Source organism: Nesoenas mayeri, assembly GCF_963082525.1.
Source record: "Nesoenas mayeri genome assembly, chromosome: 4".
Classification (NCBI taxonomy): Eukaryota; Metazoa; Chordata; class Aves; order Columbiformes; family Columbidae; genus Nesoenas; species Nesoenas mayeri.
Genome location: NC_137540.1, coordinates 71,435,573 through 71,450,308, shown reverse-complemented (window position 1 = coordinate 71,450,308; position 14,736 = coordinate 71,435,573). Strand labels below are relative to the sequence as shown.

The 14,736-nt window shown below is 41.1% G+C and overlaps 1 protein-coding gene across 1 annotated transcript in view; it reads left to right on the top strand.

Annotated features, from left to right (window-relative positions):
• POLR1A (RNA polymerase I subunit A) overlaps positions 1 to 14,736 on the top strand; it is a 36,110-nt gene that overhangs the window by 7,633 nt on the left and 13,741 nt on the right. The window contains exons 8-23 of the mRNA XM_080343615.1: positions 569 to 671; positions 1,137 to 1,296; positions 2,409 to 2,582; positions 2,787 to 2,909; positions 4,057 to 4,284; positions 5,904 to 6,158; positions 6,730 to 6,921; positions 7,684 to 7,827; positions 8,261 to 8,444; positions 10,110 to 10,192; positions 10,307 to 10,465; positions 10,792 to 10,890; positions 11,764 to 11,916; positions 12,107 to 12,189; positions 12,931 to 13,096; positions 13,651 to 13,872. Coding sequence (XP_080199741.1) covers positions 569 to 671; positions 1,137 to 1,296; positions 2,409 to 2,582; positions 2,787 to 2,909; positions 4,057 to 4,284; positions 5,904 to 6,158; positions 6,730 to 6,921; positions 7,684 to 7,827; positions 8,261 to 8,444; positions 10,110 to 10,192; positions 10,307 to 10,465; positions 10,792 to 10,890; positions 11,764 to 11,916; positions 12,107 to 12,189; positions 12,931 to 13,096; positions 13,651 to 13,872 — 2,528 coding nt within the window. The remainder of the gene's footprint in view (positions 1 to 568; positions 672 to 1,136; positions 1,297 to 2,408; positions 2,583 to 2,786; positions 2,910 to 4,056; positions 4,285 to 5,903; positions 6,159 to 6,729; positions 6,922 to 7,683; positions 7,828 to 8,260; positions 8,445 to 10,109; positions 10,193 to 10,306; positions 10,466 to 10,791; positions 10,891 to 11,763; positions 11,917 to 12,106; positions 12,190 to 12,930; positions 13,097 to 13,650; positions 13,873 to 14,736) is intronic.

The window sequence follows — 14,736 nt, the reverse complement described above, 5'->3', positions numbered from 1 at the left end:
TTTTGCCTTGAGGGCTCCTGGCTGCAAGGCAGATTTTTGTGACTGGTAGCTGGTGAACACAGAGCTGAATTCAATGAATACGTTTGATCAGCTCTTCTCAAATTGTGGCTCCCCACAAATCACAGTTGTTGTTTACAGAGAATTCGCTGTTCAGATGGTGCTACAGCTAATATTCCCCACAGTTACACAGTTAAAGGCTGCAAATGTATTTAGCCATCTCTTTTTTTGAGTTCCATGTACTCTGAACCTGCCTGCAGTTACCAGCGGAACCAAAGCGGTTTCAGGTGTCAGTCACAGCTGGTTGCTGGAAACTGCTTCTATTTTGCCTTTTTCTTTTGCTATACTCTCTGTTTCTCTTCAGCATTGTTTCTAAAAAATCACATATGTGACCAAAACGAACAATGGGAGTTTTTTCTAAAGTATGCCTAAATGGTTTCATTTTAAACAAGCTCGCTATTATTTAACTTAGGAGATGCTTTTGGCTTGATTGACCAAGTGCGTCTCGGGGTTTGGATTCCCAAACGATAGCAGTGATAATGAGTTTATCTTTTCTGTTGCATCTTCGTAGGTTTCTTTTTGCGTTATCTCTTCCCTGGGATGAATCCCCACGAGAATTCAGAATTCAGCCCAGACATGTTTTTTTTAGATCTGCTTGTGGTTCCACCTTCGAGGTAAAATTTCCACCTAAAAACTGTTGTAGAAATCACAGGCTGTAGCGGAAACTTTCACAGGAGTTGGAGATACAAACACCTGTAGTACAGACACTGCTCTGCTAAAGTGTCAGCGGGCTGTTTAAGAAAAATAGTAATAAAAATCACAGCGGTAACTGATGATAAGTTTTATTATAATTTCAAATTAGCCTGTTAAAGGACTGAAATACTAACTATGAAAAAATGTATTTTAGTATTTTAAATTATTGTAGAATATTATAAGTGTATAGTACCGGTAGAATTTCTTGTTAAGGAATCATTCCTCTTTTATTACTGTTGCAGTACAATATAAGAATTTTTAAATACTCACTGACAGTTTATAGGGCTTATTTTTCATGCGTTGAAGACTTAGCTTAGAATGTTTGAAGTTTATCATGTTACCCTTTGGTGACTTTAATCTTCTAAAGTAATTTTGATCTGTCGTAGGTATCGTCCCGTAAATCGTGTTGGAGACCGGCTGTTTACGAATGGTCAGACTGTGAACCTGCAGGCTGTCATGAAAGATGCCCAAATAATCCGGAAGCTCTTGGTTTTCATGGCAAAAGAAGAAGGTCAGCCAATAAAAGTTACAGAAGAAATCCAAACGGTAAGATTTGCTGGTTATCTTTTTGGATATGTGGGTTGAGTTCAGGTAGGCTCCTGCTTACACTGTTGGAGATGTGCTCCATAGCTTTCTATTTTCGAATTTGTTTTTGCTCATGTCTGTTTCTCCTCACCCACCTGGTGCAAAGGCAAAAACGTTCTACACAGACTCCTTTAGTCATGGTTTTTGTGTTGAATTACTCTACGTGAGACATAACAGGCTCCTGTTGCTGGAGAGTGAAATATGTACGGCACAGTTCACAATAGAATTTTTCCAGCATCTCATGGAATGAAAAATGATGAGGAAAAAAGCCACTTTCTCTTCTAAGCATGTTAAAACCAATTGTGATTGTGGTTATTTTTTAACACTGATGTCTAAATAGATCCAAAATATTCACAAATAACATTAATTAGTAAGAATGCTTGTTTGCTACCAACCAGTCCATGTGGTCATATAGCAGTGATTAACAATGTATGTCACCGTACCTCTTTTCATATTTGCTCATGAATTGTATTACTGAGAGTTCTTTGATACTGGATTTATTTTCAGCTGAACTTGATTTACATCTTCAGCGTAAAACATTTTGGAAACATTTTTAGTTGCTCAGAATTTACCCACTAGGTGGAGATGTGTTCTTAAAACGTTTGAGGTGACAGACGGTGAATGCGTTTCAGATGTGACTGATAATAACTGACTTTTAGACTCTGAAAACAAAGTGATGTAGGTGCAAAAAGCTCTTGGATTTACATTATTTTTATCTAAGAATAGGACTTACTGGTAGCACCGTGATGTGTAGCATGATGTGACTAACCAGTAACGTGTAATTTGGAAGGAGGACAATCACCAGGAGATGATTGATTAGCAGTTATCACTTAAAATCCCACTGGTGTATGTGGCTGTGATGTCTGGAGATCCCCCATCCAATTCAGTTTCTAAAGCTTGGCACTTGGTTGTAATAATTGGAAAGTTAAGTTTCCATCATTAATGCTTAAAAAAGAAATGAGGTGCAAAATAATGGCCTGTGTTTCATTTGCTATTTAATACTATAACTTCAGCCTAGTAAATAGAAGGTGGGTTTTTTTTTAAATCCAAGTTTCTATTTTCTGTTTCTGTAGGAGACGGAAGAGAATAATGCACCTCTGGACCATTCTGTCCTGACAATGATTCCAGGACAGAGTATTGCAGATAAGTTGTACAACGCTTGGATTCGTCTCCAGAGCCACGTCAACATTGTATTTGATAGTGACATGGACAAATTAATGACAGAAAAATACCCTGGTATTCGTCAGGTGGGTGGCAGGCAGAGTCTTAGAGACTCTGGACTTTGTGTGTCACAGACAGTTAAAATAAGATAAATCGATAGAATAAGAAAAAAGTGAAATATTTGTGGTTAGCCTGTAGGCATTTTCATGCTACTCATCACTGTAATATCTGGAGAATCTGTCTGATGTTGCATTCTTTCACATTTTAATCATTAACTTCTGTTTTCAAAGCTATTAGAGAAAAAGGAAGGACTGTTCCGCAAGCACATGATGGGAAAGCGTGTGGATTTTGCCGCTCGATCAGTCATTTGCCCTGATATGTACATTGGTACGAATGAGATTGGCATTCCTATGGTAAGGAGAAATAAAGGAGTGGTTGTTTTTGGTGAAGCTGGGGACTGAACTAGATGTAACACTTTCAGCTACACAGCAAGCAGCTTAAAATGTAGAGATTTTTCTGACTCATCTGGACTCTTTCCTCCCCAGTGTGTCGTTGTATGTTACCACTATGTGTTAATAAAGGAGCATTGAAGAGCAGGAAATTCTTAGTGTTACACTGAACAACACATCTGGGAGAGTTAAAAAGACAAAAAAAAAGCTGTACTTGCTTCCTGGGGTTATGAATTGGTGCAAACTTTATAAGTAGATCCTGTTTCTCCCGTTGCCTTTGTACAATGCATCTTGTAACAGCTATGGCAGCCGTTAGAAAAAGCTGTAATAATGTCACCAGCTTCATCCTTAATGATTTTTAGCCACACAGAGATGCCACCAGCCCTGAATTTGAGTTTTTCATTGTATTGTCTCTTCTGCTTGCCTGTCTGCAAATAGTAGACCTAATGGTCACATAAGCACAGAATGTCAGGGGTTGGAAGGGACCTCAAATGATCATCGTGTCCCATCCCCCCATGGACCAGGAACACCCAGATGAGATTACATAGGAAGGTGTCCAGGTGGGTTGGAATGTCTGCAGAGAAGGAGACTCCACAACCCCCTGGGCAGCCTGTTCCAGGCTCTGTCACCCTCACTGAGAAGTTGTTTCTTCTCAAATTTAAATGGAACCTCCTGTGAACCCATGACCCCTTGTCCTATCGTTGGTTGTCACCGAGAAGAGCCTGGCTCCATCCTCCTGACACTCACCCTTTATATATTTATAAACATTAATGAGGTTGTCGCTCAGTCTCCTCCAAGCTAAAGAGACCCAGCTCCTTATTTTTTGATTTGTTTGCGGAATCTAAAATCATGCTGAGTTTTCCTTTTCTACTGCAATACAAAATTGTAAAAAGGACGTTGTTTCTATTTTTATGGTAGAGGATTTTAAAACAGAAATCTATTTACCTCGCATGACAGCAGATTGAGGACGAGGTGCCTCCAAGAGCTTCAAGTAATTAACATTTACACTGTTTGAGTTAACACTTGACACTATTTTTTCAGTGACTTAGTGCTGTTTGAAGCCCAAGTTCAACAACTTGTTTTTTTCTTGCCTCTTTCCCCTCCTGTCCAGGTATTTGCGACCAAACTGACTTACCCTCAGCCGGTCACTCCCTGGAATGTCAAAGAGCTGAGGCAGGCGGTCATCAATGGCCCCAAGGTTCACCCAGGGGCCTCCATGGTGGTCAACGAGGATGGATCTCGGACGGTGTTGAGCGCCAGCAGCCTGACCCAGCGCGAGGCCATCGCCAAGCAGCTCCTCACCCCTTCATCAGGAGCGCCCCAGACAGGACTGAAGATTGTGAGTGTGATAAAGGGCTTCTCAGAGCCTTCCCACACCTGCGGTGCTTTTCTTAAATAATAATACTACTGTCCTTGCTAGTGATTCAAGTGGCCACACTCACAAAGACTCCCAGGGTGGGGTTATCTTGTCTTTTAGTAGGTGGCTGAGGAAAAGTTGGAGGGGGTGTAGGAAGACAAGCTGGATTTTCAACTTCTAAAAATCGTTTTTCCATCCTAATTTTACTTTTCTCTTAATATGCAGTGTGTGGCATACACCTTGCCAAGATGTGGAGTAGTCTTTCTTTCACAGCTGACTATTCTTGGGAAGTCTTAGCCCTATGGAAGATAAAATATTGCTTTCATTTTATGCTTTTATGTCCCCTGCCTCCCCATCCTTCTCAGCAAATTGTCTTCTCTTCCTCTTCTTCTGAAATATTAAATAGGTTCTGTATTTGAAGCAGTTTTTTTGCTGGTAGTTCTGAAGGCTGAAATTCAGTTTACTTGTGGAGTAGGTGTGATGTATCTTCCAGGAGTGGGATGCCCATAAATATGTACAAAGTAGTTTCCTCCATTCTGTGTAAGTCGTGCTGGTGGTGGCACCGACCAGGGGAGGAGTGGTCCATGTTTTAGTCCTGGCCACTGTAACCTGGGGTCCATCTTCCCGTCACCATCTCATTTTACAGTTGCTGAAACAAGAAATGGCCACAGCGATACCCACCTGTTTGTACAGACATCAACGTTCTGAAATACTTAGTGCTTTTCTCAGTTGTTTCTTCAGAGATGCAGCTTAATCAACCTTTGCAGCTTCATAGTAACTGTATCTCCATCCCTTGCAAGAGTTGAGAACTTGTAATTTAGCTGCTACGGCAAAGTTTTGGTGATTAATAATCTTTTCACAGTGTGTGCTAGGTATACCCCAGTCTCACATAGAGGCATGGTAGAGATTTAATATTTAAGACTATCTCTGTGGTATCAGTTCTCTCAGAGCCTGTCACAGAGGTAAACATAACAGTTTTAAGAGTGTACAAACAGCTTTATTGTACTCCTGTTGATAATAATTTAAATTGATATATGGGTGTTACTGACAGAGAAATTAAAATGAGAATGTTTTGAGAGACTCTTCTAGATTAGAATAATTGTGTTGTACTCAAAGCTGATATTAGAATTCAGAGATCACTGGCTTCTGCTTCAGCCACTGGGTCATATTATTTATTACGTTATTCTAGGATGTCCAGTGCTGCGTGTACAGTGACGGGTATTATCAGTTCAGCCCAGTGGGCTTTGGATAAATAGTTTATTTTCTTATTTACCAATGGCATAATTTTCTTTCTTCTACAGTCTTTGATCCCTGTATTGCCAGGGGAGAGGAGAGATTGATAGAGCAGGGCTTGCATGCTATTAACTTGGTTTGATCGCTGTGGTTTGTGGGAGTTAATGGAGGATACGTAGCCTTTGAGTGTGGTTTGGTGGGGAGCAGAGGGTGTTCAGGGGCAAGTAGTCTTGATTCTCTTATAACATTCGTGCAGAATGCTAATACCAGAAAGAAAATGTTTTGCATGCGTGTATATTTTAAGATGTGGTCTTTTCAGAGGCGTGCATGGAAATGCCCTATAGGCAGCAACCAAATTTCTCTTGCAGGTATGTCGACACATTAAAAATGGAGATGTCCTTTTGCTGAACCGCCAGCCCACTCTTCACAGACCCTCCATCCAAGCTCACCGGGCCCGAATCCTACCTGGAGAAAAAGTGCTGAGGCTTCACTACGCAAACTGCAAGGCTTACAACGCAGATTTTGATGGTGATGAAATGAATGCGCATTTTCCACAGAGCGAACTGGGTAGAGCAGAAGCCTACACCTTGGCCTTTACTGATGAACAGTATCTTGTTCCAAAGGTAAATAAAACTGTCAGATAAATTCATTCCTACGTGAGATCACTTTGTTTGAAATTTTTTGTTTGTTTTGTCTAATGATAAATGAATCATAGAATCATGGAATTGTAGAAGAGTTTGGGTTGGAAGGGACCTTCAAAGCTCATCTAGTGCCACCCCTGCCATGAGCAGGGACATCTTCATCCAGCTCAGGTTGCTCAGAGCCCCATCCAGCCTGGCCTGGGATGTCTCCAGGGATGGGGCATGAGTTTGAGGAATGAGATTGAGTTCTGTTTTTACATTGTATTTGGTTTTTTGTTGTTTTTTGTTTGGTTTGTTTCTCAAAATCTATTTTTGAACTTAATTTCTGGTTTCTATTCTGTCTCCACTTGTTCTCTTCATCAAGGCTTAGCACATCCAAACGATCTCTTTCTTTTTAATGCCAGTGCCCAGAAGAAATTTAGTAGAGACTTGTGCTGTGATGACACATTCTTTACAAATGACTTCAGTGCTTTTATCCAGCTGGAATAATTTTGGGAGCTGCTAGCACATGACTTATTACTCCCCCCAACTCTTTTTCTTGTTGTCTCTTTAGGATGGGAAACCACTTCCCGGCTTGATCCAGGATCACATGATTTCTGGAGTCAGCATGACAATCCGGGGCTGCTTCTTCACCAGGGAGCAATATATGGAGCTCGTTTACCGAGGACTAACAGACAAAAAAGGAAGAATTAAAACCTTTCCTCCTGCCATTATGAAACCGCAGCGATTATGGACAGGAAAGCAGGTAGTTTATAATTTCTTGCGTTAAAGAATGCTGGTTGTTCCAAAGTAAGCCGAATGCTAATATTAAAACCAGTGCTGCTGAGGTTGCTGAAAAGCCAGATCACATTGTCTAATTAACACCACATAGATGTTGATGTGTGTTATTGAGCTATAAGCCTCATCTTTCATTTAAAAGGACAGTATTAGAATAGTACTTTTACTTGCTGCTCTAAACAGTGTTATAGACTGAAGTATCATGATGCGGTTCACAAGAACAGGAGCAGAAAAGGAATTTGTTCATTAAAGTAAACAGGCTGTGCCAGTCAGTGCTTTTAAATCTCTGAATTTAAAGGTTGTAGGGAAATATTCTGGTATTTGACTTTTTGGTTGAGATCATCATTAGACTGATGTAATATCTGGGAAGCCCAAGTGAGTGGGAGAGTTTACCATTCAAGTGTTGTGTCTCAGCAAAGGAGGGGAAATTCTTTGCCAGTTTTTCCTGTAAAACCCAAAAGACAATTTTAAAAATTATCTATCTAATTATTGGCAAAATCTTTGGCGCCGTATGTTTCTGAATAATTGTGTCTCAGCTCATTGATATTTCAAAAGCTGGAGTAGCAAGAGGATATTCCTGTCCTGTAAGCTTGAGATTTCTGAGCTTTTAAAGCTTTGCTCTCAGTGGAAAAAATACATATAGGATGTGGCTTTTCTCCTCCATGCCAAATTCTTTATGTTGAGAAAGGAATATAGGAAATAAATAGTTCCTCTTCCTCCTTCCATATAGGTTGTTTCTACCTTGTTAATAAACATCATTCCAGAAGATCATGTCCCACTGAATTTGTCTGGGAAAGCCAAGATTGGTGGAAGCGCCTGGGTGAAGGGACCTGCAAACAGATGTTTCAGTCTGGATTCCATGTGTGAATCTCAGGTATGCTGGGGGCATCATAAAACTGTGTATAGAGCAGAGGAATGGGAAGTGGAGCAGGTAGATGACAAAGTTAAAGATAGTGAGCAAGAGTTACTGCCAGAAGGTGGTGATTAAAGGGCAGGCATGGGGGTGAGGAAAAACTCTTGTTCTGATCCTGACTGATACAGATTCCGTCTGTTTTTCTTAGACCATGTGTCTACATTGTTTGACTTTATAGGTGGGGAAATACAGAAGGTGTCAGAAGTTTCATTTCTACTATAAATTCTGGAAGTGTAGGTAATCTGTCCATATTTAACTGTTCACAGATATGTGGGCTTTTAAAACTTTTTCCTTAAACTCATTTTCATGTATATTTCACAGAAAAAAACTTGAGAGATCATCATAAGATCCAAATTTCTGGGTTTTTTTCTGCATAACTGTGTTTTCTTTTCAGGTTATTATTAGAAATGGGGAATTATTGTGTGGAGTTTTGGACAAAGCTCACTTTGGCAGCTCTGCCTATGGCCTGGTCCACTGTTGTTATGAAATCTATGGGGGTAAAACCAGTGGGAAGGTGCTAACGTGTCTGGGACGCCTCTTCACTGCTTATCTGCAGCTCTACAGGGGATTTACAATGGGTGAGTAAAACAAGGGTTAATGCTCTAGTGCTATAGTGCAGAGAGGTATGAAACAGAAATTGTTGGGTGTAATACATGCTAAAAGTTCTGTAAATAGAGTTTTGCAAGGCTGTCCTAGTGTAGGATAGCTGTTTGCAGCCTTTTTTGGGGTCTTTTTTTGTTCTGGTTGGTGCACAGCTGGCCTTCTAAGCATAAAGGGAAAGGATAATATTGAATATGTGCATCAAGTTCTCTATCCTGCCTAATCAAAGTGTACAGTCTAAACGTCTTGTGTTGAAGTTCTGTCTAGAATTTCTGTTATTTTTACTTTTTGGAAAAGGAACTGTTGTGTAGAAACCAGAACAACTGATAAAGTGAGGTGGAAGAACTTTGTGGGGTTACAGAATCCCAGAATGTCAGGGATTGGAAGGGACCTCAAAAGCTCATCCAGTCCAATCCCCCTGCCAGAGCAGGAACACCCAGATGAGGTTACACAGGAAGGTGTCCAGGCGGGTTTGAATGTCTGCAGAGAAGGAGACTCCACAACCCCCCTGGGCAGCCTGGTCCAGTGTTCTGTCACCCTCACTGAGAAGAAGTTTCTTCTCAAATTTAAGTGGAACCTTTTGTGTTCCAGTTTGAACCCATTACCCCTTGTCCTATCGCTGGTTGTCACCGAGAAGAGCCTGGCTCCATCCTCCTGACACTCACACTTTATATATCTGTAAACACGAGGTCACCCCTCAGTCTCCTCTTCTCCAAGCTCCAGAGCCCCAGCTCCCTCAGCCTTTCCTCACACGGGAGATGCTCCACTCCCTTCAGCATCTTTGTTGCCCTGCGCTGGACTCTCTCCAGCAGTTCCCTGTCCTGCTGGAACTGAGGGGCCACAACTGGACACAATATTCCAGGTGTGGTCTCCCCAGGGCAGAGCAGAGGGGCAGGAGAATCTCTCTGACCTACTGACCACTCCCCTTCTAACCCACCCCAGGTACCATTGGCCTTCCTGGCCACAAGGGCCCAGTGCTCGCTCATGGTCACCCTGCTGTCCCCAGGACCCCCAGGTCCCTTTCCACTACGCTGCTCTCTAACAGGTCATTCCCCAACTTATACTGGAACCTGGGGTTGTTCCTGCCCGGATTGAAGACTCTACACTTGCCCTTGTTAAATTTCATTAGGTTATTCCCCGCCCAACTCTCCAGCCTGTCCAGGTCTCTGATGGCAGCACAGCCTCTGGCGTGTCAGCCACTCCTCCCAGCTTGGTGTCATCAGCAAACTTGCTGATAGTACACTCTATTCCCTCATCCAAATCATTGATGAATATATAGAATAATATAGTCCCCAGTACTGACCCTTGAGGCACTGCACTAGATACAGGCCTCAACTGGACTCCGTTGTTAGTCGAGTCCTGCTTATCTCATTCTACTGTAAATTTTGTGGTAAATGTTTGACTTCCATTACAGCTGGTGCTGCATGTTTTGTTGACAGCCTATGCACTCATCCTCAAGAAGACATTCAGATGATTTTTCTCGTCAAACTGCAGTTAATCTGATCTTGAACGATTATTATATCTTTCATTGTGACTTTCTTTTCCCGCTTCCTTTTCTCAAAATCCCTGACACCAGATGTGATTCCTTCCTTGACTCTTATTCAGTTTAGATCATGATGTGGTCTGTTACTCTCTTTTAACAGGGATCGAAGATATTTTGGTTAAACCTAAAGCAGACCACAAAAGAAAAAAAATCATTGAAAAGTCAAAAAAAGGTGGTATTGAAGTAAGTCTATCTTGCAGAATTATTTTTTTCTCCCCATAATTAAAACTTTTTGAAATCCTGCCCTGTTTAATCTTGTCTGCTCAGCACCTAAAATCCCCCATATTTTACTTTCAGGCTGTTAGAGCTGCTCTTAATTTGCCAGAAACAGCATCATGTGAAGAGGTGCAAGGGAAATGGCAGGATGCCCATCTCTGCAAAGACCAGAGGGATTTTAACATGGTTGATCTGAAATTCAAGGAGGAAGTAAACAATTACAGCAATGAAGTTAACAAGGTTGGCATCGAGGCATCTGTGTATACTAATCTCGTTTGGAGACTTGGTTATTAAGTTAATTTAATGTTGATGCGGGCTGTTCTGGAGGCTGAAGATTTCCATCTGCCCTCAGCGCGAGGCTTTGCGTCCTGCCTCGCCAGTGCACGTCAGCCTTGTCCTCTTGGAACTTGAGGGCGTAATATTCAAGATGCTTTTAAAATTACGAATAGGAATGTTCGTGGTTACTCACGCTTTGGCTTTTTGAAAGCCTTCAACAGGAGTTGCTTTGGTTTATTGTCTTACTAATAGTTTGGTTTTGTTCCCTTCGCCCCGTCACATCTCTTTAGGTTTGTATGCCCCTCGGTCTCCACAGGAGCTTTCCAGAGAACAATTTGCAGTTGATGGTACAGTCAGGAGCCAAAGGATCCACTGTAAATACAATGCAGGTAATGCCAGTTGGAATACTTACCAGATACACGTGGGATTTTTCCTAGAATGGAAGCTAATGAGAAGCTCTTGTGTGGATTTTTATTCTGAGCTTTGGGAATGGAGGCTTTTGGTGTAGAAAAATTTTAGAAGGATGTAATGAAGACCTCAGTGGGTGATGGGGGAGAGTCCATCTCTATTATGATCTTCTGTTTTGCATCAATTCTTAGGAACTGGGATTTATAGAAACAGCAGACTTTGCTAGCAGGAATGCAGCAGGTCATTCAAACCTTATGCAGGAAAAAGAGAACATTTCCTGGTGTCTCTTGGAGATTGACCCTTCTGTTTGCTTCTTCCGCAACTGATAAGAAGCACCTAAATCTCACTTTGATTTTGGTAGAGATGGCAAAGCAGCTTTTTCATTTTGCCTTTTGCAATACGGACACCAAGCAACAAGTGCTGTATTAAAGGCCATCTAAAAATCTGTCTGTGGAAAAGAATGGCCAAAGCTCAAGAGAGAGGGCAGTTTGTTTTGGGGTTTTTTTGTTGTTCTGGTTTTAGTGAGAGGTGACGATGGTAATGTAGGCACCTAAAAATACAATAGTTTAAGTTTCACATCTCTTTGCATTAAAATTTCCATTCTCATTCTGTATGTTTATGTTAAGGATGGGTCAAGGAGCTGGAATAACTTAAAAAAACCCCTAGATGAGATCTGTATGCCTTTTCTGCCCATTACTAGCAGGAGCATTTCATGAACATGTTGACCTTTAGTTAAGAGGATTTAGTGGATATTTTAATTTTTTTACTATGATTTTCAAGAAAAACTGTTAAACTCATGTGACGAAAAAGCTGGATGGAAAATTGATGTTTCATTTTTTTCCGTCTACATTCAGATTTCTTGTTTGCTGGGCCAGATAGAGCTGGAAGGTCGAAGGCCCCCACTGATGGCATCTGGCAAATCGCTGCCTTGTTTCCAGCCTTACGATTTTTCCCCTAGCTCGGGAGGATTTGTGACGGGCAGATTTCTCACTGGGATCAAACCTTCTGTAAGCTTAATACTCCTTGTGCTTATACTGAAGTTTATTTAAATCTCGCTATTTTAATACAGTGTCTGCGATTATAGATAAATCAGCTTTGTTTACCCTACATTCATATGTAGCTTTTGAGAAAGAACATAAATTGCCGATCTCGGTGTACTTCTCAGTAGAACACTGATGATATTGTGCTTGTGTTCAGGAATTCTTCTTTCACTGCATGGCTGGCAGGGAAGGTCTCGTGGATACAGCTGTCAAAACCAGCCGTTCCGGGTACCTACAAAGGTAAGAGGCTTCTTATAGAATTTGAGCCTATAAAAGATCCTGTTGATTTGGGGTGGATTTGTTGGTTTGTGGTATTGTTGTTTTTTTGGGGTTTTGTTTGTTTGTTTTTGTAAGAGTACTGTAAGAAGCACCTGTATTGCTTAGATTAACTTCAGTGTACTTGCTTTTTAGAAAAGTGTTTACTGTCACAGTAACTAATGTTTGTTCTAAGGCTACTTGGAGGACTACATCAAATGGAACTTCATCTAAGTTATCTCCAGCATGTAGCAGCAGCAATGAGAAATCCTTTTGCATGTGACAAGTAAAGATGTACAAATTTCAAGCAACTCTGGTTTTTCTTGCCCACATTGTGTGGCCTTTGTCTTTATTCAAGCAACACCTCCAGTATACAGAAGATGGAACTGTTTTGTTTCTGAGGGTAGTGAGGGGTTCTAAAGGGAGGGATGCCCGTTTTTTTGAGACAACTGTTTGAAGAGTGACAGCAGAAATAGCGAGTGATTTGCTATTTTGTTCAAAGTCACTCCGGTCCAAGGAAACTGAAGGGGCAACATGCAGAAAGCTTTGCGATATCATTGCACGTTTCATTTGTGTGCCTTGTCTGTGTGACTTTTGGCTTCCAAAATGCCTGATGAGCCCTTATGTGCATTTAAGATATGAAAACAGTATTTTTCATGGTAGAGTTATATCATCCTTGTTGCTTTGTAAGCTCTTAACAGCATCTTTTCTTTTCCTTTGGATCAGATGCGTCATAAAACATTTGGAAGGACTGGTAGTTCAGTACGACCTGACTGTACGAGATAGCGATGGCAGCGTGGTGCAGTTTCTATATGGAGAAGATGGCCTCGATATCCCTAAAACTCAGTTCTTGCAACCCGAACAGTTTCCTTTCATTGCAGAAAACTATGAGGTAAAACACATAAATCATAAGTATTTATATAGAGTGAAGGAGGAGACTGAAATGCATGGTTAACATCTGGCATATCTGATAGGGATCTGGTGGCATAATTGTTTCTCTCAGTCTCAGACTAACCTACTTTCTTTTTCTTTGCAATTATATTCAAAATAAGGGAATGAATCTTAAGTCTGTGGCATGATTTAAGCAGTCTTAATTTCAACAGCACACCAAGCGCTCTCCTTTTTGTCTTCTGTTCTAACTCTGCAGTTGGATTCAGCACACATGACTTGACTGTTCAGTCTCTTGAGTTCAGTGACTTCCTTTTACCAGTATCATCACTGGTTATTAAAGAATGGTGCTAGTCATTTAAAGATACAAGGAGTTTAATCTCAGCTGGGTTGAAAACCCATTTGGAAAATTGTTTTATAGCAGCTGAACATTTTGAGTGGCAGCAGATGACCTTTTCAGTTTGCTTTGCCTTTTCTGCTACAGTGAGCATAGAGAGAATAATCGTAGAATCATAACATCATAGAATAATGATAATCATACAGGGAACTTTCTAATAGGTAATCCAGAAGACAAACCATCTGGATGAAGCTTTAACAAGGATGGAGTCTCACCAAGCCAACCAGCAGTTCAAAGCCATCAAAAAGTGGCGAGCCAGGCACCAAAATTCTGTGCAAAGAGAAGGAGGTTTTCTGCTGTTTGCCCAAAAGAAAATGGCAAGTGTTAAAGCACAGACTCCAGAAGGAGAAGTCAAATATGGAAGAGATGCTGCCACATTACAGGTAACACAGAAGCACTGGTTTTAGAAAACAGCTCGTTTGTGGATGATTTTGGGGCATTGTTTTTGTTTGTTTATTGCCGGGTTGTTTGTTTTGTTTTTTCATGTACCCAGAGTAGGTTTCTCTTGCATGGACAGGTATCTGCTAGCTGGATGAGAACTGGCCGAGCCAGCCCAGCCTCTAGTGTTTCAGAAAAGTACTCTTGCTTCAGCTTCTTGTACATCAGGGCACTAATCTATATGTTGTGATTTCTATGACGGTTGTACGTATGGACACAAAATGCAAATGGATGCTGCTTCACAACCTTGCTTTCACAAGGAATCTACCCTGGTAGAACCTGGACAGTTAGTGTGAAACTCCATGTTGAAGGTGTTGAGATCTATAACTCTGCTAATGTTGTGCCTAATCACTGCTTCCTTTGTTCAGCTATGCTGAATTTGCATTGCTATGGGCACTTTTGATAACCTTCAAAACAATCTGGCCTGTGGATTTGTTCACTGTTTATTTGTTGGGTGTTTTTTTTTTTCTTTCAGTAGATAGATATACTGAGACAAACATGTATCATCTATATTATAAAGCTGTTGAGGGTTTTGATTGCGGGGTGACAATAAAACCCTGGCAGATATATTGTTAACCTCCTCGCGCCCTTCCCCCTTTTATCCCTCTCTTTCCCCGCTTCCCACTGCAGGCAGGCGATTGGGAGGGAAAGAAGGACAGAGAGAAGAGAGTTGGAAAAATTAACAGTGTTTTACTAATGCTACTAATAAGAATAGAGAAAATAATACGAAATATACAAAACCAATCTTGAAAGTCTCAGCAACTGCAGAGCCGGCACCCAAAGTCCTGGACTGGACTCTGCAGCCAACC